Here is a 24,926-nt window from a genome sequence, read left to right on the forward strand (position 1 = left end):
TATGTCATAGTCAAATTGTCAGTAAAGTATGTCAAAGTAAGTAAAGTCTGTCAAATGTCATAGTCAGTTGGTCAAAGTACAACTACTAATAAATGTCACAATATTTTGTTTTTGGGGTATAGATATCGCTCCGCCTCCGCGACACCCGTGATCATCATCCAGTTGCAGGTCAGAATCCCCGCCCCAGTTCTGAAGGAACTATATTGTGGTCCAGAAGGGACATCTTTTAATAATGACAGGCCTATTCCATCATTCGACCATGTCATTATTTTGTGACATTTTTCGTCAACAATGAGAGGACATTCAAAGGGACAATTTAACATAACAAAATACTGGTAGTAGAGCAGCTGTATTTGATCCACTCAAATTCTCCAGAATACTGTAATTTTGTAGTATACGTATTTTAATATTCAATGAAATGATATTATCCAAACTTTAATTGTAGTCATTCTGAATCACACTTTCGGACCAAAATAATCTACGATCGTGCATCTGCCTTGACCTGAGCCCGGATAAATCACTCATTGAAATAAGGTTTTATGATATGACCCTGTATTTTTAAGGTCAAGTGTGAAAATCACAGATAATCTGCAGAAAACAGAATGTAATCGTCATACAAACTGCTAAGGGACAGGCAAAACAAATATTTCTTTGTAAGCAAATTGATTCTACAATACTACATTATATTGTGGTTATTTACTTTAGTTTTTCCCACAGTATATTTCTACCAGTAGCGTTACAAAGGACAAAATATATACAGTCATGTCATAAGTCAATATGTCAAGTTTGTCAATAAGTCATAAATAAATATATGTAATAAAATCCTAGTAATCCCTAACCCCAAACTACATCCTAGCTAACTCTAAACTGAATTTAACCCATAAACCCATAATTAAGAATGTAAGATGCAAATAAAATAGCCATAAATGTATCGAAAGGGAACCTAGCTACATATTGTAAATATCTAATGGCTTTGGTATATTAAAACTATAAATCTAGATTAATCCTACAAAACCCTAGACCAAACAAATAAAAATCCTAACCTAACAGCTAATCTATCCAACTATTCTACCGATATATTTGAAAACTAGCATCCCGGGATGCACATTTAATTTACTCGCGTAATTACTCGATGTGCAATGAGTAATTTCTATGCTATAGCTAACTAAGACGAGTGAGGAAGCTCGATTTAGTCTAGACCCTATTCCTCGTGTGCTAGCCATACTTCCACACAGTGGATTGGGACAGCAGAAGTAAGGCCGGAAAGGGGTAATATAAAAGTGAATATATAAGTATATAGATACGGGATAATTGGACTAGAATCTGGCTTCTTTAAGAAGTCTAGATGACAACCCAAATCTTCCAGATCCTAGGGGGTGACCCTGTCTTAATAAATACAGGAACTGCCAGGTCCCCACCTGGGTTTTATCAAAAACACCGCAAGTTAGTAATCTGCGCTGTAGTTGCCACCGTTAGGTTACCTGCACAACTTACTAACCCCCCAACACTATGTTGGATCGGAACTAGTTCTCTCTAACCCATAAGTATGAACGAAACAACTCACTAAACTAAATTAAAATTAATATATAGAGTATTCCAACCAAGTTCATTTCAGTGCTTAATATCACTAAAATAAACCAGGCCAAACACTACACATATTAAACACAATTAAAACACAAACTAATTAATTTTCACTGGAAACAACTCAAGACTTTACAATCTTTAAGACTCTATTGATTTATAACTTAAACTTCACTTAGTATGTTCTCACACACTAGCGCTTGTCTGAGCACAAATCAATAAATAATTAAAATTCACTAAAAATTACAAAACCACTATGAACAATACTAACTTTACAATATTAATAAGTCTATTGATTTATAATTTAAACTTTACTAGTACAATATTAAATACTAGCACTTGTCTGAACCACAAATCAATAAACAACACAAAAAGAATTAAACCCACTAAAATTAACACAATTTAAATGTAGGTACTTCTCTAAAATTATTCAAGTAAAACCCCACAACAAATTACACTACATTATGCTCCAATCCAAACTCTACCAGCATCATGAGAAAGTAGCAAAGTCCAGGTCAGGACACAATATAGGTAACCTAGATAGACCTAGCTAGAGAACCGACGTCCGACGGTTTGCGGAAGGCCACGAAGAGTGATCCTCTAAGGCTATTTCTGGATCCCTACCTTAGATCCCGTCATCCCTGCTATTTCCCACTTCCTTGTACGTCATTGGTTTCCCAATAACCAATACTGAATTTCATAATTTCGTACAGTCCTTTCACTAATTACACCTTATTTCCTAATTAAAATAAGGTCCAAATTGACCTACTTTTGGGTGTGGTTTAAACTATATCTTTACGCCTATGGGATTGACACTACAGTTTTTTATTCTAACCACCGTTTGTTTTTCTATATGAGCACATATTGTAGAACTCCGCCCCTTTCTAAATTCTTTATAATATGGTTCAATTTTGCATAGAATATTTTAACCAAAACAAACATTATTCATTCATTTTTACGACGACGTGTGAAATACGAGTCTACGCACTTGAAACATAAGAAACCAAACTGATTTTTAACAGATTTTTAAACTATAAAGCTTTATGACATTGAAATAAAGTTCAAACTATGTTATGAGTAAGTATCTTAATATATTGGTTTACTATAAATGACTAGGCTCTCCAAAATTTGTTTCTAGAATTTCAGACGAAATGGCCCACTTGAGATATGAGAAGAAATATAAATACTTAAATTACCGTGGGATACAATATTGGAAATTAAACCGACTTAAAAATAGAACAATACTATGTTCACATATAATGTTAACATGGAAGGAGCCTCTGACATGTTACAAATGATAGATGTCAAAAAGTGACAAGTAACACTTTGCAAAACTTAGGTTTTACGAAATAAAAGTAAAAATCCATTTAAGTGACAAGTTTACCAATAAAATTTACTTTTTATGTACAAATACATTCAAAAAATTTAAAAAACAAAACAAAAAAATTTTTTTTTTGGCGAGAGTGACTTAAACTCATATAATTTTATTTCCTTCTTTTGACCTCAGAAACGCGTGGATAAAATCTCTCGCATTCCTCGTGAGCACCTTGTATAGACCTCGTAAAGTATGACTAAATATTGATACAGCCTTTATATTTAAATAAAAAATGCAGGTACATTTTTCTCAAAATAATTTTTAATGTACAGTGGCGTTTAAAAGTGCTTGAATAGATGTCGACCGTAATGCCTTAATATTACGGTTGAAACATCTCCATGCACTTTTGAACGCCGGTGTACATACTCTCATGTTCAATTTTAGAGAAACGCAAAAAAAAGTTACTAATTTTAAAAATTACTTTAGATGCTGTAATCCAGTAAGTGCCTAAGTACTTAAACCTTTTTTTCGTTCGTCTAAATTTGACCATGAGTATATTTAAAAATATCATAGTGTGATACGCTGATATGAATCTAGCTTTTTATGTAGGTATAGCTGTCAACTGGTAAGTTTTTATTGCATAAGAGATGCAATTAAAATTCTTTTGCTAAGTTTTCTTTAAAGACAGCCAAGAAAGGAGGGATGTTGTCGTTTAATTAACTTTACCACAGAAAATACAGACTTCCTAGAATGAATTTATTATGATCACTTTAAATTTAACATGAAAGATATTAAAATGTACTTGTAAAGTAATAGAATGACCTATTTTACCCGTTATACAGAATTTATAAAGTTATTAAAGGGACACACATATTAATAAGGTAAGGTGGGGTAACACTATCACTTGTATGGTATCCTCATACTGTTTGTCTTGCCCCGACCAAAATAAACTATGTTAGTCTTACCCCATTAATTTTGTATCAAGCGGGAAAGTCTGCGAATGCGAAGGATGCTATTATGCTTAGAAACAAATTAAAAGTGTTGATCACTTATAAAGTAATAATTGACTTAGTAGTTTAGAAAAAGAATAAGATGAACTGATAATGAGAATTCAAACTGCATTTTTATCGGCAAATAAACTCAAAGGAATCAATAGCTCCCCAATACTAAAAGTCAGAACTAAATAATAAAAACTGTAACTTTACATAACCTAACATTTGGCTTGTATTAAATTTGTTTACCATTTTCAATTGAGCTCCAAAACTGTTGCAAAGCTGTTTTACCTAAGAAAAGTACTAAGAAGAGTCAAGTGGAAGGGTTCTAGTTAGAATGGACAATAGTTCCATACGAGGAGGCAGCCAGGCGTGTTAATTAGAAAAGACAAGCAAAAGTGTATCGTATTGCAATAACATAAGTGTTGTTTCAGATTGCACGGCTTGAGATATTGTAATTTTAGATCAGTGAGCTCACGACTCGCTGTAGTCACAGAGAACTGAAAAAATCAGAGCAACCGCTTCATAAAAGATTATGAAATTGAGTTGATAAGAACGCAATGAATATGAATTCTTCGTCCATGCATTTGACATATTTTTTAGGGTGTCTTTTCTTTCTAACGAAGCTTAAATTTATTTTTAAATCTCGAGCCTTATTGTCTTCGCGTGCTTACAAATTTATAGTTCAGGAGCAAAAAGTGTTCAATGGCAACAATTTCAATTTTAAATGTCTCTAAGAAATAACCAAGAAACTTAATAAAAATTTAATTCTTATCGACTTGGAGTATTTCCCGTAGGAATTTCCAATAATGCTTCTAAAATACTTACAAAAGTCTAACGGCACAGGACTCCGGAAATATTTTATACGCAGTTTCGAACAACTATGTCCAGGTATTAAGACTCAAAAAAATATATTTTGAGTAGGTATAATAATAATAAATCTTACCAATTCTAATACTAGAACGGTTTTCAAGTATCAAGTTGTAACTCTGGTCAATTTATCTACTGTAGAATGTCAAAATGAATTCACGAAATCCGTCGAGAGATTTTACTAACGTTAAAGCTATTAAACGTCCTACGTTCGCTGAATTTCATTACTTTGACACATTGCAGTCGTTATGCGATTTTCGTATTCTGTACGATTTCTCTTTGATATCAATGTTTCACAAAAGTTTGCACAATTTAGTGATCACGTTGGTAGTTTGACACTACCTTCTTCCTCGCGTTGTCCCGGCATTTTTGCCACGGCTCATATGGAAGCCTCGGGTCCGCTTGACAACTAATCCCAAGAATTGACGTAGGCACTAGTTTTTACGAAAGCGACTGCCATCTGACCTTCCAACCCAGGAAACTAGGACTTATTGGGATTAGTCCGGTTTCCACACGATGTTTTCCTTCACCGAAAAGCAACTGGTAAATATCGCATGATATTTCCTACATAAGTTCCGAAAAACTCATTGGTACGAGCCGGGGTTTGAACCCGCGACCTCCGAATTGAAAGTCGCACGCTCTTACCGCTAGGCCACCAGCGCACTAAATAAGGGTAGTTTGACACTACCCTTTTCGCTAACTATAAAGATATAAGTAGTAAAGTATCTTGCGTTTCGATTTTGCAATATTACGTAAACGCTACAGAAAATAAAACCAATTAGGTACGGATAAAGTCTTATTTAGATATTTTTGAGCAGCTTGCCTAGGAGTTACAATTTCGCTCTTACATATTAACTTGGAGTAGTCAAAGTAACAACAACATTACAATAAAAAATACTACCGTAAGAATACCGCTGCAGATATGTCTGATTTTAACAAAGTAAAAACCAAAGTAAATTTAACTTCAATTTTTTTATTTGATTTAAATTTGGACATACAGTCAAGTGTAAAAATATGGGTGTAGACAACTTACTCAAACATATGTACCATAGTTCTTAATACACTGACAAAAGAGCTATGGGACATATTTTTTAAATGATTTGTGCACCCATATTTGTACACTTGACTGTATACTTTGTAGCTTTCAAATAGACCCCGACGGCTAATCCTTTGTCTATTGTTATTATGTGTTATTATACCTGTCGTACCTGCAGCATGTCTCAGTTATCTCTTTCCTAAATATATCATGTTACCGCCCATCCTAATGAGTAAACTGAGCCCATGGAATGTCTGTTAGAGACGTAACATCTCCCAACTTTTAATCAATGTTCGGCAAATGTTGGGACCAACACGACCCACGTCAAACTATCTCTAAGCTCTTCTAGTTAACACTTTCCTAATTTAAGGAGCGGCTCAACTTGAAAAAGTTTGCGAAGTAAATAAGGAGAGGCGAAAACAAACATTAAAATGTATATAGTGCTGGAAACGGGGTCCCTTTGTTTGACATAAAATCTTTAAGTCATCATGTATTGTTTGTCATATTATCATTAGTCCTAAAACTGAAACCGTTAACTTTTTAGAATTTTCGTAAGGTTATCCTGTATATAGGTTAGGTCAGGTTTGTTTTATGTCAATCCTGAGGAGTTACGCGTTTCCAAACCAAACAAATTATGACTAACGAAAATGCGGACAAACAATACATTAATGACTTAAAACTTTTTGGGAAACAATAGAGACCCGCTGGAAACTAACAAGATCGATCGTAAATCCGTAAAAGAGAAACGATATTTTTAAGGCGATTCACACTTTGACATGGTGCTGTAGTAGAATAACATTGAATAGAAGAACATTTTAATATAACAAACAGGCCTGACACAATCTGAAGCGCTGGTGGCCTAGCGGTAAGAGCGTGCGACTTGCAATCTGGAGGTCGCGGGTTCAAACCCTGGCTCGTACCAATGAGTTTTTCGGAACTTATGTACGAAATATAATTTGATATTTACCAGTCGCTTTTCGGTGAACGAAAACATCGTGAGGAAACCGGGCTAATCCCAATAAGGCCTAGTTAACCCTCTGGGTTGAAAGGTAAGATGGCAGTCGCTTTCGTAAAAACTAGTGCCTACGTCAAATCATGGGATTAGTTGTCAAGCGGACCCCAGGCTCCCATGAGCCGTGGCAAAATGCCGGGATAACGCGAGGAAAAAGGAAAAAGGAAGGCCTGACACAATGTGAGGACGAGGACGCGTTTGCGATTGCTGCACTGGAAGATGCAAGGTAGCGTTTAGTGAACCCTATTGTCACTAATTTGATCAATATAGAAAAGCTTGCTTTATCAGTGGACTTACGTGCGCTTTATCGTTTTATAATATTTTATTGTAAGAATCTTATTCTTGGTGGCAATACAAAAAACACATGGGGCATATTCAAGTTAATCAACGTGATAAAGGTGACGTTAATACTAAAAAACTGGCCAAGTGCGAGTCGGACTCGCGCATGAAGGGTTCCATACCATTACGCAAAAAACGGCAAACAATCACATTTGTAGTAAGGGAGCCCCACTTAAATATTTATTTTATTCTGTTTTTAGTATTTGTTGTTATAGCGGCAACAGAAATACATCATCTGTGAAAATGTCATCTGACTAGCTATCACGATTCATGAGATACAGCCTGGTGACAGACAGGCGGACAGACAGACAGACAGACGGACAGCGAAGGCTTAGTAATAGGGTCCTGTTTTTACCCTTTGGGTGCGGAATTTAAAAAAGAACTTGAACTGTCTATGCAACGAATAACACGAATATGAGAAAGAAGCCAACAAAACTGCAAAACGTAAAACTACGAGCGTTAAATCAACGCGAAGCTCAAACACAACAAATATGGATTCTCCGGCGCTCCTTTAAAAAACTTTGAACAAAACGAGAACTGAAAATGGAGTACATTCTGAGCATAAATTGAAAACAATAAATAACTTTAGCCGGAGTGGATTTAGCATTCAGTGCGCGAACGCTGGACGCTTTTAAAATATTTTCAAGTTCAATTTTCGAGCAGAAACTAAAAGAATACAGTGTACCGACATACTGATAACTGACATAAAGTTTATTGAAAAGATATAGGGTCCAGTACGGATATGATGGTCATTCTTGTCTACGCGACAGCGTGATAAAGTGGTGTCCGTCACTTTCTATCCCGTGGTGTTAAAAAGTGACAGTTATTTTATCACGTGGATAAAGCCGACTATAATACGCCTGCAGTGATGGTTAGAAAATGTTAGCCAAATGTTTAAACACTGTGACAAATGTGTAAAGTTTGTACGAACCATCAGACGGTAAACTGTCATTGATTCGGAGTTCGAATTCTGGTAAGGAGGGGTTATTTGTACCTAATGAGTGTGTCCGTACTCGGGTGTTTTTCTTTGCATTAGTTTCTCACCCACAACCCACCTCAACACAAATCTTATCGGTCTTTCTGTGAGACTCGACTTGTGTAAGATTTCGTAATTCGTATAAGGTCCGTAATGTTTATCTTTAGGTGCATACCGGCTGTCAATTGATTTAATCAACATTTTAAATCATCATCATCATCATCATTCTAGCCTTCAGTCGCCCACTGCTGAGCATAGGCCTCTCTTCGTGTACGCCACTTATCCCGGTCCTGGGATAGTCTCATCCAAAAGTGCCCCGCGATTTTCCGAATGTCATCCACCCAACGAGCTAGCGGACGCCAGGCGCTTCTTTCATCCGAAAGTGGCCACCAATCCGTCAACATTTTGGTCCACCTGCCATCACTCTGCCTAGCAACATTTTAAATACCTAAAGATTAAACATTGAGTAACGTTTAATTACTAGTCAACGTTTTTAACGCGAAAGTAAAATCCATCCTTTTATTAACTCTCTTTTAGTAATAACTAAAATTTTATGATACAACAAATTATTCAATTCATTTGAGGCAAATGTATTGACATGTACTTTTACATAGTATAAAAGTCTGAAAAGAATTACATCTGTAGATGACATCACACAATAGCAGAATACAAGTATCTATACACGTTTAAATATAATATTTTTATACATATACTTCGTTTACTACTGGAAGAAACTCGAAGAGACAGCGCAGGATCGACAAAAGTGGAGAACCCTTCTGAGAGCCCTATGTCCCTGATGAGGGATAACAGGATACCATCATCATCATCATCATCATCATCATCATCATCATCATCATCATCATCATCATCATCATCATGATCATCATCATCATCATCATCATCATCATCATCATCATCATACTTCGTTTCAACGACCGATTTCAGTTGAAAAAATGTTAGTTCAAAGGTCTCACTCTACTCAAAGTCATCTGATGCTTTTAGTGTTTAACTATGAAAGAAAAGTATTGTATTATTTTATGTGCGTTGTCCGCATAGCTGTATTAAAGGAACTGTGCATTTGCAATTTCCCAGATCGTTTTATCCACAGACTTTTATAAATGAGAAATGAAGAAAAGAGGCGAGGTGACAGTTTTACGTAGTTATAGCTGCAAAGTCTACGCCTTCTAGATAAAGGTCTGACGCGCCCTCGGGAAATCTCCAGCTAAATCAATAATAGGTCATCAAATTACCCGAACGATTGCTTTGGCGAAAAAACTGCTAGAAGAAAGTAATTAATCGTGTTCTTTGGTGTGAAAGGGAATTCAAATGATCCTTTTTCTTGGCAACTTGTTCACCCTTTATTGGAGACCGCAATGTTTCCAAATGTAATTTTAGAGGTTGTATTATGCGTACATTCACAGCCGACCCGGATAGGGCGCGCTGCTGTGGGGATGAAACAAGTGCCAGCTGCGGGTGCTGTGGGGATTTTCAGGAAGTTAGGAGCAACAAAACAGGGAAGCTAATACAAACAAGTCATAAAGTAGTAAAGTAGGGCTAACGTGTACAATAATTTCAAAAATCTTCAATAGCTCATTTAAAATAGGTACAATTTCGAAAATGTATGATAACATAATGGTCAAAGGGCTAAAACTTTATAAATTAGGTTGTATCATGTTTGTCCAAAACTGATTTTGGTTTTTAAAATGTAGGTAAATCCACGTCTTAATATCAAGATGACCAAAAAATTGCTTGATAATTTAAAAAAAGACTCCAATCATGTCAAAAAATGATTTTATTACCAAATAACGTTTCATTATAATACTGCAACATTTTCGTGTAACAAAAATCCATGCTGTATTTTCCTTAGTAGGAAACAGATGTGCAAACTTTCTCGTACTCCCCCAAAACTACGCAAAATTAGGTCAGTCCCCAAATAAATAGCACAGGCCCGACAGTCCGTTACTATAAACAGAATATACTAAATTATGTAAGGTTTAAGATTTCGCAGGAGTTTCAATTCTATGTCTTAAGATTTAGGCTTGTTTGAGTCAGTGGAGAACGAATATAGAATCAATTAGCATTTGCTAGCAGCACACCTAACAACATGACAGTCATAAGTCGATTTTGTTTTAGACAGTTGGGTCAAACTTTTAGAAAAAGGTCACTTCTGTGGACAATACAATAAAAATTAACGACTATGTAATTTTTTTTCTTATTTGATAGATAGATAGATAGATAAAGCGTTTATTTGATTTGGGTTTGGGTTTGGTTTGGGTGGTTTGGGGATTTGGGTCTCAAGTATTTAAAAAATGAATCCCGCATGTAAAGGGTGCAGCGTAAAAATTAGTATTTGATTCTCTTAACAAGGAAGATGCGAACGATACAATAAAATGTGTGACTTATGAAATGACATAATCTATTGCAAGGTTTGCTATGTGGTTAGCTATACGCTGATACTGATTATTTTAAACCTTACAGCATTGTAATAAAGTCTACCTAAATAGTCAATTATGTGTTGTTAGCAGAAAAACACCGGATATTTTTCAGGTCAAAGTCAAAGATCATTCTATCGTCGCATTGTCAGTTGTCAATAAAGACCATTTCCAGTAACATCTTCAAGGATCTATCTACCTTATTGACTCCTAACATAATGTTACATTTTGCCTGAGCTGCCGGATCTGTGTTGAAGAATTGCAGCTCATTAATGGTACCTTCAATAATGCAGTGTGAGGGTTTGCCCGTTGTATAATTCAGGGCCTCATCGCTATGTCATTCTCTTAAACCTTTGACAGCTCTAACAATGGCTGATGGTGTGGTTTATGTACTTTGACAGAATACGTGATAGACGACCCCTGTTCAAAATGTATCAGTGTTGGTCACTACAGTCCGTCTAAGTTAATTTTGCATGGGCTTGGATAGAACAAAGTGAAGGAGTGTCATTATAAGCGTCATATTTTCATAGAAATTTGACATTCATAATGACAAGCCACACTTTGTCATTTGGAGGTAGCTTGCTCCGACTCTACCAGTGTTGGTCTTAATAAAGTTTAAGTTTAATATGAAACTATGATTATTGGCGTTTATTAAAGTATGTTCTATTCCTGAAACAGTCACAAATGTATTGGCATAATGGTGGTGAATCTTTAGAGCCTTAAAGGCTGCCGAGGTTACCTCGAGGGACTAAATTTTGGGTTCGTCAAAAAAGAAGTGTGTACAGGTTTCTAAAGGGCCAGCAACGCCGTGTAAACCTCCTGGCGTTGCAGGCGTCCATGGGCAACGGGGACCGCTTACCATCAAGCTGGACGTATGCTTGTTTGCCACCAACTATGTATTAAAAAAATCTTATTGAACGCATGCCTCTTCGTTTACCCTAAGTTAGTATCCACGATATCCCAATGCGGATTGGAGGCTTCACACACACCCTTGATTGTCTTCATAGGTAAGTTACTGCAGATTTCCTTGCGATGGTTTTTCTTATTACAGTTCCAAATTGGTAATCCAACACAATTTCAAAGCATTGTAAAACAAATATAACGCCTCTTGTTGAAGGCCTTTGGGAGAAATTGCAATGGACAATATTGCCATGAGAAAAACAGCAGGGGATTCGTTTTTAGTTCAAACTGATTATTTATCTGACTGATATCACTATCACTAATAGCTTTTGCAATGAAGATGTTTGTTTATGTTATGAATCACCTGGACTACTTTTATATAAGTAAGAATTGTACACAATATTTTACGAATAAGTTATCATCATAGTTAGGTATTTGTATACAGGAAATATGTTGTACTACGATTATAATAAGCTTATGATAACTAAACACTTATGTATAAGAGCAATTTATGTAAGAGCCACCACATAATAATCCACTACCATAATGTAACCTAATTCCTAATTGCCTCCACAAAAAGTTAAGCCTCATTTTACCAAAACAACTACGTAATTAGGCCTGGCAATAATTGTCCTTCATGCTATATGTACTTTTTTTTTTGTATGAAAGGCGCTATGTCAATACGGCATAATTAATACTTGGCAGCGGGCAATTAGTTATCTTGTCGCGATGATTCATGTGTTTACATTTTTATCACAACAACCTTGATTAGTGTCGTCTAGTCTTACAGTAGCGCTTACCGTGTGTAGACGTAGGGTTAGTCTGCGTGACACGAAACGCGAACTGTTTGCACGGGTGCTGCGCTCCGCGGCCGGGCGCGTACTGTCTGCGACGATCGATAGGCCAGCCATAACGGCCAGCCATTGCTGCGTTGCGTTCCGTTCTAGGCATGCGTTCATCATTTACTTCTCTAATTCCGGACGATAAAAAAGTATGCGGAAATCAGCCAGTTGCTGCGGAATGGAACGTTTCTCAATTCAAATTGAGATTGATATGACGAAGTGTTGGAAAATTAATCTAATTCATAAATGGACTGTTGAAATTTGTGACGTTGGCTTTAGGGGAAAGGTTATAATTTACTTTTCTATCTACGTGTCCTAAAAAAGGGAATTATTGCGTAGGTTTCAGGCGCTTACGGATAAAGAATTGTATTAATAGATATGGCATATTTATAAACTGGTTTTGTTTCACTTGTTAATTACGCTGTCCCTGAAACGATCCGGAGTTGTGCTAGGTCAGGTTTAATCCCACGTACATTTGTTAAGCTTTTATTAAATAAACAACTTTCAGTGAGTGGATTTTAATTTATCAGAATAGATCTAAAGTGTCATTCTATGGAACTTGCTAACCATGTAAACAAACCGCCATATTGAAATTGTCTCTGAATGATGAATTTACTAGTGACTTTTGTTTACATAGTTAGCAAGTTCCATAGAATGACACTTATAGTAGTCTACCATGGGGTAAAAATTTTTGCAAGCGCAAAAAATAAACGACTCGCTTCTACGTAGGAACCTACTTTTAAACCTACCCTATTTTCTACATGACCATGACACTTCATGACAGAAGGGTAGACAAAGATCGTAAATATACATGACACTTCATGACAGAAGGGTAGACAAAGATAGTAAATATATCTCCTACCCACCTATCTATCAGCCACGGACGTCCACTGGTGGATATAGGGCCTCTCCATAGACCGCCACAGGGAGCGATCTCTACCACACTGGAGCCACCGACTCCCAGCGCTCCGTACTAGACTATCCGTCCATCTAATTTGTCCTAGTGTGTATGTATTGAGTGTATGGTGGTAAGCTAGTATTCCTCTGCTCTATCTATTTGTTGTATGGTCTGTGATTCAGCCCATAGGTATTCTAATAAATTCGCCGCTGAGGAATGCCCGCTTTGTGCCTACCACAATACCTGCATACTGGACATAGCTGAGGGAATATTATATTCACAGATCCTGTGCCAAAACTCATATTAGTATCAAAGTTATGCGTGGTACGTGTATGTATCCCACTTGATCTTATGTAGTATAATGTTGTAGGACAGGGCCAGATAGTCTGGAAAAGCTTATAATCACTGGGCGTATGGTAAGGAAGCGTAGGGATGGAGGTATGGCCACTCGTTGGGTGGACAGAATAACGGCAGAGACGAAAGTCACATTGCAGACTAGAATGCACTGGGGCCTCGACCAACTGGACTGGACGTCCCGTTGGTCATCCTAAATATCGTTGGGCAGAAAAAGTGGGGGCAGATCTCCGTGAGCTCGGCGTCGGCGAAATCTGGACGTCCGCTCTGGACCGAGCAAAGTGGCGTGCTCTTGTGTTGGAGGCCAAGACTCATGGGTCATCGCGCCAGCCAAGTAAGTGATAAGTGGGCCCAAAATAGAGCGGCTTAGAGAGCACTGGTGAAGAGTGTTCACAATCGTCACGTCACTCAGCCATGAGGTTACGACAAGGAAAGTCACTCATTTTGTAAGTTAGGTATTATTTTTGTAAAGTCAGTTTTTTGTTTTTTTTTTTAAATGACGGTGTCATGGGGGATCGCGAGGTCTTACAGCTCGCAGAACCACTATCCGATCCGATCCGATCTGTCAACATTTCGTAAAATGATTTTAACTAAATAAGACCGAAAGTAAAAACCGGAATTAAAATGTTCCTGCATGTTTTCTAATATTATTCTTAGTTGTAATAAAACATAGTAAAATATACTGGCCATTTCAGTCTACAACAGCCTCAGGGCAACGTAGTTTTTCATTCAATTCCTTTTATTCACAGTATTTGATCTATTGGCAAATACTTTAAGGTTCAAATTCGCTTAAACGTACTGCATAGATCACAGCGAATGAACATCGATCTAACAGCGTCCAGGCAACCGATACTGAGCTCTATTGTATTAGTTTCTGTTCGCCAGTTCTTGTTGAACAAAACGGTACAAATGTTTCGCTGGAACAGTCTTGTTCTGAATAAATTGGTTCGCTGTTCTGTTTGAAATTTACACGAAACTTAAGTGGGAGCTAATCTATTTAGTTGGAAGAATAATATAGTGAGTAGTAAAACTTAAAAGATTAGTATGTGTTGTGTTTAGTGTTGGTAATACTAAAGTACTTTGAGTCTCAGCTTTGAAGTCGTCTCGATTTTTCGGACTCATATAATTCAGTCAAAATTCGAATTCTTCATTCGGCAGCTCGAGTCCTTTTGAGTTGCGCTTAAAACTCTCTCGGGACTTATAATACTTAGATTTTTTTAGCGCAGAGTTTTGTAAAAATGAGTCGAGTTCTTCAAATATTTAGACTCAAATAAGTTTTTGCCAAAAAATTTTAATTTTGGTACAAGCTTTTATCGCTGACTATACTTTTCTTACGACAGACAACTAATACTCATCGAGACAATTCTAAAAACCCCTAACACAATTAGGTTGCGTTGTTTCATCACAGAGTTCCTATGGCCACCTCCTGTCTCCGTCTCCATCAGATCAGCTCGATGGTACCATAATATAATATTGCGTTGTCATCCGATTTATACATGCATGTAACATTTCAGCTCAATCGGAAACCGGGAAGTGGATCAAATTTAACTTGCAAGATTTGATTACAGACAGACAGACAACGGGACAGGTGAAAGTAAATAAAAGCTTGTAAAAACGAGTGCCTACCTAACATTAGTTAAGTAACTATGTGTGTAAATAGCTTTGGAAATTAATTTGTCACTAGAAAAAGGCGCAAAATACAGTTAAGTACTTTATATGTTTTTCGCCAGCCAACAAAGTGGTCTACCACTTTTCGACTCTATCATCTGATTGATAGAGTCGAAAAGTGATAGACCACTTTCTTGGCTGACCATATTACATTATTGAAATTATATTTAATTCGACTAACCTTGAGCTGGTCGCTAATATTCTGCATCAATAAATATTCTATTTACATTTATATCTTGATCACCTCGCGTAAATAGTGTAAATACATTTATTAGTCATTATCACCACTGTAGGGTTACTTTATTGCTTTAGATACACGGATATTTTTTTCCTATTTAACTGCAATATTTTATTTAACTTGACCACACGAATATTTTAACTTTTTGTGACAGCAGCGAAACGTCATTAACTTTTTTTCTTAATAACGTGACCTCCACAAAGTTAACCACACAATCAAATAGGTTATAAATAATTCAAGGCCCTGTACAGTCAGCGTGAAATATAAACCAACTAGAGTAAGACCAAAAAAAGTCTACAGCGATTTTGATAGCCCACGCAGTGCAAGTGTTATTTATACGTCATAATTTCATAGAAGTTTGACGTTTAAAATAACATTAGCACTGCGTGGGCTATCAAAATCGCTGCGGTCTTTTCTTGGTCTAACTCTATATCCTCTAACCGACCTCGAATAAAAACATGCCAAGACCAATGTAATTTTGATTTGCCAAATTAAAGATTCAAAGAAACGGGAGCCTTTTTGATAGGCCTCAGGACGTCTAGAGGTCAAAGAATCTTGTTTAATAAATATTCGGTATTATTAGTAATATCTGGTAGACCGAGCTTTGCTCGAGAAACATATAAAACCTCAAAAATGCGCGTTTTCCCAGAGATAAATCTAGCTAGATGGATTTTTCGGCCCTGAAAACCCTTAGCAAATTTCATCGCAATCGTTAGAACCGTTTCCAAGATCCCCGAAATATAATTATAGGTATATAAACAAACAAGAATTGCTCGTTTAAAGGTATTAGATTAGAAATTATATTGTATTTTTTTACAGTCCTACATAGTTCATACATTGCTACAAAGAGTTCAACTCGTTGTTAAAACACCCACAATCTTCTCAGCACGAAATAAAACTTTTATTTAACTGATTCAACTACTTGTTAGCCATACCAACAGCTCTCGTACAGAGCCTCTATTCGAAACGCTTAAAGCTATACGGTTGTTGTTATTAGACAACTGGATAATCATAAAAAAAACACTTTAGTTCCACTACTTTTTAACAGTTTGCACGCAAAGGGTATGATTGATAGATAAAAGAAAAACCAGACAAGTGCGACTTGGACTCGCCTACTACTTTTTAGTATTTGTTGTTATAGCGGCAACAGAAATACATCATCTGTGAAACTGTCTAGTAGCTATCACGGTTCATGAGATAGGTACAGCCTGGTGACAGACAGACGGACAGATGGACAGACGGACAGATGAACAGTGGAGTCTTAGTAATAGGGTCCCGTTTTTACCCTTTGGGTACGGAACCCTAAAAAGGATCAGTTGGCCTAGCCAAAGTGACGATCGCTTGCGCTTCGCCATCGAATCGCTTTATGTCTCTATCACACTTCCATTATTAGCGTGACAGTGACAGTTACGTTCGTTCGCTACGTAGTACGTTAGCTATTGTTAGCTATTGGCATATTGTCTACGGGGCCAGGGAGCCCAGCTAAGATGACAATTGTTTGCAGAAAACGAAATGAAACGCTATTGTCTCTCTATCACTCTTCCATGTAAATGCGATAGAGAGCCTTTCGTTTCTGTGCAAACGATTGTAATTTTGGCTAGGCCCCCTGGTGGCCTAATCAAAATGATAGATAGAAAGCGCTAGTTAAGACTTAAATAATGCATGGAAAGTGACATGATTGCCATCATCATTTGTCCTGTTACTGTTACCCACGCTTCCTCCTTCAGTCCAAGTTTCTGTATTACCAGTCCAAGTTTCACGTACCAAGTTCCAGTATTACCTGCAATTTCGCAGCGATATGGTTTTTGCGTCCAGAATCCACCTCCGTAGCTGAAGGCAAATCGTCGGAGCTACACAACGGATGCGTGCAGAAAGTTGCAGCACTATTTGAGATGCGGCATGCAACTCGTTATTGACAAAGTTTGCAGTTGTGCAGGCGTAGGGTTTTAAAAGTTATTTTGATTTCAATGTCTATGTTACGAAATTTGAACCCTTAGCTCTAATAAAATAAATCGTGACAAAACAGTAAATATTGTTTTAGACATCATATACTGCTGGTCACAGGTCTCCTCTCTTGCGCTATTGTCCCTACGCTACCCCAATGCGGTTTGGGGACGACCCCTACAGCTTACATCGATTTGTACAACGTTAAAGATAAAGGTATTTATTTGCAAAAATGTAGTGGTAAACATAGTTGGACAGTAGGTAATTTAAGTGCGTACATTTACTTAAAGAAGCATGCAAACTTTCCTTATTAACTAGGTACTATAACTAAGTATATACATATAAAAAGTTATAGAACAATAAGAACTCACATTCTAATTAATTTGTATCCACGATATACAATATAATATTATAATCATTATCCATTATCATTATTTTCCATTACTTATCATATATATTCATTATTTACACGTTGATATAACGATCATTAGTTCCTTGCTTTTCTTGGTACAAATACAAAGCCCACTCGAAAAAGATACCTATCTCCTTATTTTTTAAGTTCATTAACCAATTTTTTCGAAATCATTTATTTACATACAATATATATACAGTGGTACTACTAAACGAAATTAATAACTAGCTTAAATCTAAAATAGGCCCTTGAGGCATTAATCAATTAGATACCACTTTGATATGCGTTTTCTGTTGCAGATGGACCTTCAAGCATACTTAGTGAACAAGTTTGCGTCCTGGCGCCCCCCACCCCCGATAGCGGAAGGCAGAACCAAGCGTGACGTCACTTTGAGCTGGTCTACGGAGCCTTTTGAATTTCTGGATGGAGACCTCTTGTTTTGGGTCCAGAAGAAAGAGAAGATGCCGCCATGGGTAGTCGTTTATAGGTAAATACTTGCGCTACAAACCTCAATTAGCTAATAATCGTTTGTCTTTATCTGTCGTTTTGACTTATGTATTTGTAAGAAAGGGATAAAACTAATTTAACTAAATCAGGCTCGTAAAGTTTTATGAATAAAGAACGTACCAGTAGTAGAACTGTAAATAGATTAATTTACGAACAATTTTCTAGTTTATTTGGAACAGTCTTAGATTTTGTTTTGTTTATTGTATATAAGTATCTGACTGACACAGAGAAAGAGAAAGTAAGATACCTATAATCTATTGTAGAGAGATATTTAATTTTTACAGCGGTGGTAAAACAACAAAAACAATTGACAATCTGGCACCGAGACACCCTCACAAATTTCGCATTAAAGTTATTTTAAAATCAACTGCAGTGCCAACGCTAGCGGACAGAGCCCTTAAACATTTTGGCAATGAAAAAAATATTTATGAACACATTGAAGACAGAGATACAGAAACTAAAAACAACTGTACTGCAAATAATGGAAATATCGAAACATCTGAAGACAATGCCATCCTAAAACAGAAAGAAATCATAAATTCATACGAACCGACAGTAAATGAGAAAGGTGTTGGTGACATTTATTGTGAATCTGCAAAAGAAGAGAGTGAATTTCGAATAAACAAAGTCGATGCAGCTGGAGATGTGTGTAATGAAGAAAACACACAAATCAGGTGAGTAATAATAAAAAAAACTGGTTCAGTAATCGGAAAGAAGCAACATTTTTGAAATAGTACATTATGATACAAGTGCGAAAAGTAGGGGATTCGCAACGAGTGGCGATAAATTGAAAAACGACCGTAGAGAGTGTTTTAAATCCACACGAGTTGCGAATTACCTTCTCGCACTTGTATATTACAACGTTTTACAGTAAGGTAAACGTACTAATGCTCGACATGCTAATGCCCAATAGATGACACCTTGCTGTCACCTATATTGACAATGACTTAAGTTTCAAGATGACATGTACTGGGACCGCGTCGAGCACCCAGTACGTTTACCTTACACCCTTTAAATTTTTGACATCGGCACGTATTGTCCTTAATCCCTAGGGCGGTAAAGTATGACCATAATTATGTACTGTAAAAATAATTTCATATCTAAATCAAGAAAATATAAAAATACGGTGATGGTTACAGGCCACGGGTTGAAACCACAAGTAAGAAGTGGCTAGAGTCGCAATGGTCTGAAGAAACCAGTATTAGCACTGATACAGACGGTACTTCTGTAATTTGCTTCTGCATGGCCATCCGCTGTGGCTATCTTAAACAGGTACCTATAGTCTGTACCTTTAGGTATTTAAATAAAAGTAAACAAACAATTTGTACATTTTCGGGTAGTTATAACATTTATTGATTAACCTACCAAATACAAAACCGCCTGGATCTGTCACTAAACGACCTAACTTTAACCTACATTATTTGATCATGTAATATTTTCATCTACTGAGGGCTTAAGGAGCCATTTGAGGGTAGATTTTGTTTACTTTTATTTAAATACCTAAAGATACAGAGATTTACGGAATGTGCCTTCAGCATTATCAGCATCATCATTTTAGCCTTTCATTCCCCATGCTGAGCTTCTTAGGCCTCTCTTCTAGTACGCTACAAGTACCGGTTTCAGCCAACTTCGTCCAGAAGTGGCTCGCAATCTTCCCAATGTCATTTACCCAATGAAATATTTGATTCTAGCAAAAATATTAATTAGCTTTGCATACAGCATATTTGCATATTTGTGTAAATAATTTGGTCTCGTTTGAGCCAGACCAGAGTATACAATTTTGTCTTGATCCTGACATCTTTTTGTGAATATTTTAGGTACAGGCTATGCTTGAGGAAAGACCAGACCTTATCGAGATTGTTAACTCTACTAACGGCTTCACTCCTCTTGCTACAGCTGTGAGAAAAGGTATGAATAAAAAATAATGACTCCAAAAAGATTCGTCATCTCCTGCGGAATTCTCTAGATTCTATTCGTTCTTAAAGTTTTTGTTGACATAATAATTTTTGTACAATTTAGAAATAACACACTTAAGTAATACATCCTCGAACCACACGTTCAAGACCTGGAATAGGTAATTAATGTTTGCACTGTATGTATATAAAAAACGTAATCTAATTGTTGACAAACGGCTCTGCCCGAAACACAATTTACGCTTAGAAATTGTTTTTTAAAACATGACCGTATTCTCATTTTCAGGCGAAATAAACACTGTAAAGTTCCTACTAACAGCTGGGGCCAACGTAAACCAGCCGTCGTCCAGCGGACAGACGCCATTACACCTGGCTACACTCGGTGGTCGAGTAATGCTGGTGGACTTGCTGCTGGACAATGGAGCAGATTTCCAGGTCGGAAGCCAATCCAACAATTTTACGATGGCAGAATAGTCAGGCATGATGATCTTAGAATTAGTAGATGTTTTAGGAGTACTCAATGTAGTCATCCATTGGACAGAGCCATCACACCTGTGCTAGCCTTGAAGTCAGCAGTTCAAGGTCTCCTTTACCACAAATAAAAACAACACACATTTTTTTATATAATGTAAAGCATTTGAGCACAATCACACCTGATGGTAAGTGCGGTCTAGGATGGAGCATGCTTACCTAAGACATGTCTATTAACATTACGCTATTTTGTGTTAAGACTGGGTGTGATTTTTACTAACGCTACCGATTTTGTCGATCTGATGATATTTAGTATAGCATGCTACCTATAGAACTTACCTACATGTACTAACAGTCTGCAGCAGAAGTGGTTCACATTCTAGCACACTCTTTGAACACCTCGTCCGCTTAGGTAAATCTACTGCTGTCTGTGCCAGGGGTGCGAAACTTCTCGCTTCGGGAAAACTCGGCTCCGTTCGACTCAGCATTGCTCTGAGCAATTATTAGGGTTGGCACAACTTGACGTCGCTTTGCGTGTACGACCACAGATAAGATAATATCTTGAATTTTGACAATCCTAATTAGCCGAAAGGGGTAGTGCCATATATTAGAAAGGGACAGCATGATTTGACCCTGAACTGCTGTCGAGCTTCGGTTTTGTAGGAAGTTTCCTTTCTGTACGGTAGTACTATTATTTATTCTGTGTCTGTGCTTACATAAATAATTTATTACAGGCGCGCGATCTCAACGGTCTTCGCGTCGAACACTACGCGGTAGATGCCGGGAGTCCGGAGATCCTCACCCACATTCTGCAGCGAGGTGGGGACTTGACTGTCAAGGATAATAATGGATGGACCCCTCTCTTCAGGGCTGGTAAACTCATTAAATTAGTACCCGTATTCCCTCGCAACAAATTTAAAATTATATAAGTTGTTACCTGTTGAGTTTTCTCCAAAAGTCATCCCTTTTTAGTAAATGGACGTAAGTGCCGCGAATATACTCCCTTTTGCTAAATAACGTCAATTTTTCCAAATATCTGTATTATTAATTACTGTTGTTACTGTTGTTATGCGTGGTGAAGCAAAAGGACCTAACACATAAAAAATTATTAAAAAATCCATTTAGTTCATTAGGAACTTCTCGAAATGAAAACTTCGTTGAATTCTAATGAAATCTTATAGAAATTCTCGAGAGCTCTGCCTATCTTGAACTTTCCACAACTTGCATGCCTACCTGCAATGGCTACCGTATATTTTTTTAAGGGGCAGGTAGTAGGTAATAGGTAGGTACCTAATTACTTTTAGACCTGACAAACGTCAAACAACACGAAAACCTTTATTTAAGCATTGATATGTTGGCGACCGATCGTAATATCAGACAGATCATGAAATTCCTAGGCACCTCGTGAAACGTGAAATAATTGTCTCGTTCCCTAAGGCGAAGGAGCCGGAGCGCTCCTACGCGGTGCTCCTAATATTTCGAGACAGTTTGCCCTTCCTACCTATCTTACTTACTTACTGCTTACTGCTAGCCTTTCTCCGCAGACGTTTTGTCTGGTTGCCCTTGGCATAGGCCTCTCCCATATTCCTCCACGCGTCCCTGTCCAGAGCCTGTCTTCTCCACAAGGCTCCAGCCACCTGCCTGAACTCGTCTTCCCATCTCATTTTTTGTCTGCCATCATTCCTTTTTCCGTCTCTTGGGTACCATGTTGTGATGTCTTTTGACCATTTTTCTCTTATGTCTCGGAGCATGTGGCCGGTCCACTTGCACTTTAGTTTTTGCATAGTGTGGTTTACGTCGATTATTTTTGTTCTCTTTCTAATGTCCTCTAGTTTTATTCTATCTCTAAGCTTAACATTCAACATGCTTCTTTCCATACTGTTCTGGCATACTTGGAGAGCTTTCCTTTCATTTGTATTTGTATTTGTATTGCTTTAATGTGACTACCGTCAAAACATTACAGAGAAACTTTACGATCGGGCGGATTTTTCAACTGGCCGCCGACAGATAGGAATACAAATCAAAGTAAAGTATAGTTAGAAATAAGTATGTAGAGTCACATTTGTCAACGCTAATTAACGTTTGTCCAGTGACCCAAGGAGCCGCGACGGAGCTGATCGAGCTCCTGGTGTTATCTGGGAGCGACGTAACAACCGCCGACTATGCTGGACTGGGCTTGCCTTCCGCCGCCCGACTTCTACATAATCGACAGTAAGTCATATTTATAATGCCTACCTCTATATTTTATGAGTGATACAAAATTCAGGGATGTTGCGGATGCAGATTTTTTTACATCCGCGGATGCGGATGCGGATGCGGATGCGGATGCGGATATTTAAAGCCTCACATCCGCGATGTCAAGATTTGGTACTTAAAAAACGTCAAATATTAAATTTTTAGCATTATTTTACGCAAAAAAACGAAACGTTTAGTATTTGAGCAAGAATATATGCGTTTTATTTAATAAACAGTAACTTAGCCGACTTATCCGGATCTAGACGATTTCGTTATATATAATGACGAAATTACCTAGCACTTACGCCGCCGGTACCGCCGCTAATACGTTCCTGTTACCGACTTGGTCGACATCCGCATCGATTTTATGCGGATGCGTATGCAGATGCGGATATTGAAAATAATGCCGATGTTCCGCGGATGCGGATGCGGATGCGAATATTCGCAACATCCCTGAATTACAAATCTAAATCATATGAGAATAGGAAATATAACGCAAAACTCTGCGTAGATGACGACACTCTAGCTTAATCACCGGCCTACTAGTTGAGTGTGCTCAGAGCATAAAAAGGCCAACCACGGCGTTGCATGAACAAGAGATTTCCTCTGGCAGGATTGGTCCTTAGGACCCAAGGATGGATTTAAGAAGTGGAGCCACCTAGATTTATGATGTAATTTTTGGGGGTGGGGGGGGGGGGGGCTCTCAACTTTATCTTGATATCTATATCATTTTAGTTACTAGGCCAAGTTTGGTATCGTTTTCGTATAAATCGGGGATGCCAAATTCATTTATGATATCATTCCGGCACCGTTCCGAAGTAAAAACACATAAAATATGAAAAAAATACATTTTTATTTATTCCTCGTCACGCTTAAACTGCTGGACCAATCCTGCCAAAGGAAATTTTTTGTTCATGCAACGCCGTCGTTTAGGACTTTCACCCTCCACTATACCGTGAAACACGACAATCGTTAGAGAGGCAGATAACGAAATTTAGATTTTCGCGTTTCGCGGTAGGCCACCTACACAAACAACAAACAAACACAAACAAACAAACCTCCTTGATGCATCAATGTCATAGTGAAAACTTGTCAAAAAACTGTTTAAGGCCTAGTATGTATAAGTTACAGCACTAGTGCTGCACTCTGGCGGCAGAACTTTGCAGTAAACTCCCTATGGGTGGACCAATTTAAACAAGAAGTAACTGTAAGAAAGTCATTACCTGAAATCCCAATAAGGTAAACTAAAAACTAGTGCTCAACATGCTAATGTCCAATAGATGACACTTTGCTGTCACCTCTATTGACAATGACTTAAGTTTCAAGATGACATGCATGTACTGGGACCGCGTCGAGCACCAGTACGTTTACCTTACTCATATATTTTAACGACCCTGCTTATTTTGATGAATAAATTTACTTATCCTACAAAACCATTTTGTTGAACAACAACAACACGTGACGGGAGGTTCTCACGGAGTCGCTATTTCAGTCTCACCAGACGGTCTAGCATGAGTTACGTTCTCGCGCGCTACTCCTCACATCAAGCGTGACTTCAAGTATGGACGTGCGCGCAAGACCGCAACTTATGCTAGACTATCAGGTACCTTTATTTCAAATATTGATATTTTCTTCCTAACCAAATCGAATAGTAATATTATGGTTGCAGCGGTCGCGACCGAGATTCGATACTGCGTCTAATCGACTCCCAATATCCTCATGAGCAAGCCGTTGCCAACTTCACTCGCCTCACCAAGAAGATATCCAGCTTGCACACCATCCTCAAATGACGTCCGTTCTGTACCAAGCCTAGGAGTAATACTCCTCTTATAGCAACACCTACTAAAGAACCAAGCGGTCAGACCAGGTGTTCATCGGCAGAGGATCGTGCGGTTTACTCTAACTCTAGAAGTGGCACGCCTCTAGGAGAAGACCGTCCGTTTTGTACCAACTCTAGAATTGGCACGCCTCTAGGAGAAGACCGTCCGTTT

General features: G+C 37.6%; 1 protein-coding gene and 1 long non-coding RNA gene across 2 annotated transcripts; one reads left to right on the top strand and one right to left on the bottom strand.

The window, feature by feature from the left end:
* Positions 1 to 6,640: 6,640 nt before the first annotated feature.
* LOC134801200 (uncharacterized) lies at positions 6,641 to 6,962 on the bottom strand. The gene is made up of 2 exons (XR_010145646.1): positions 6,872 to 6,962; positions 6,641 to 6,831 (listed from the first exon to the last, which is right to left on the bottom strand). It is a non-coding gene; the product is annotated as an uncharacterized LOC134801200 (long non-coding RNA).
* A 7,356-nt stretch (positions 6,963 to 14,318) lies between these two features.
* Positions 14,319 to 24,790, top strand: LOC134801224 (fibronectin type 3 and ankyrin repeat domains 1 protein). Its single transcript, XM_063773756.1, has 9 exons — positions 14,319 to 14,571; positions 18,109 to 18,296; positions 18,601 to 18,886; positions 19,481 to 19,588; positions 20,134 to 20,224; positions 20,516 to 20,664; positions 21,435 to 21,573; positions 22,791 to 22,911; positions 24,605 to 24,790. Exons 2-9 carry the CDS (start codon positions 18,109 to 18,111, stop codon positions 24,723 to 24,725), a joined length of 1,203 nt encoding a protein of 400 aa, XP_063629826.1. The 5' UTR covers positions 14,319 to 14,571; the 3' UTR covers positions 24,726 to 24,790.
* The last annotated feature ends 136 nt before the right edge of the window (positions 24,791 to 24,926 follow it).

Source organism: Cydia splendana, chromosome 21 (genome assembly GCF_910591565.1).
Source record: "Cydia splendana chromosome 21, ilCydSple1.2, whole genome shotgun sequence".
NCBI lineage: Eukaryota > Metazoa > Arthropoda > Insecta > Lepidoptera > Tortricidae > Cydia > Cydia splendana.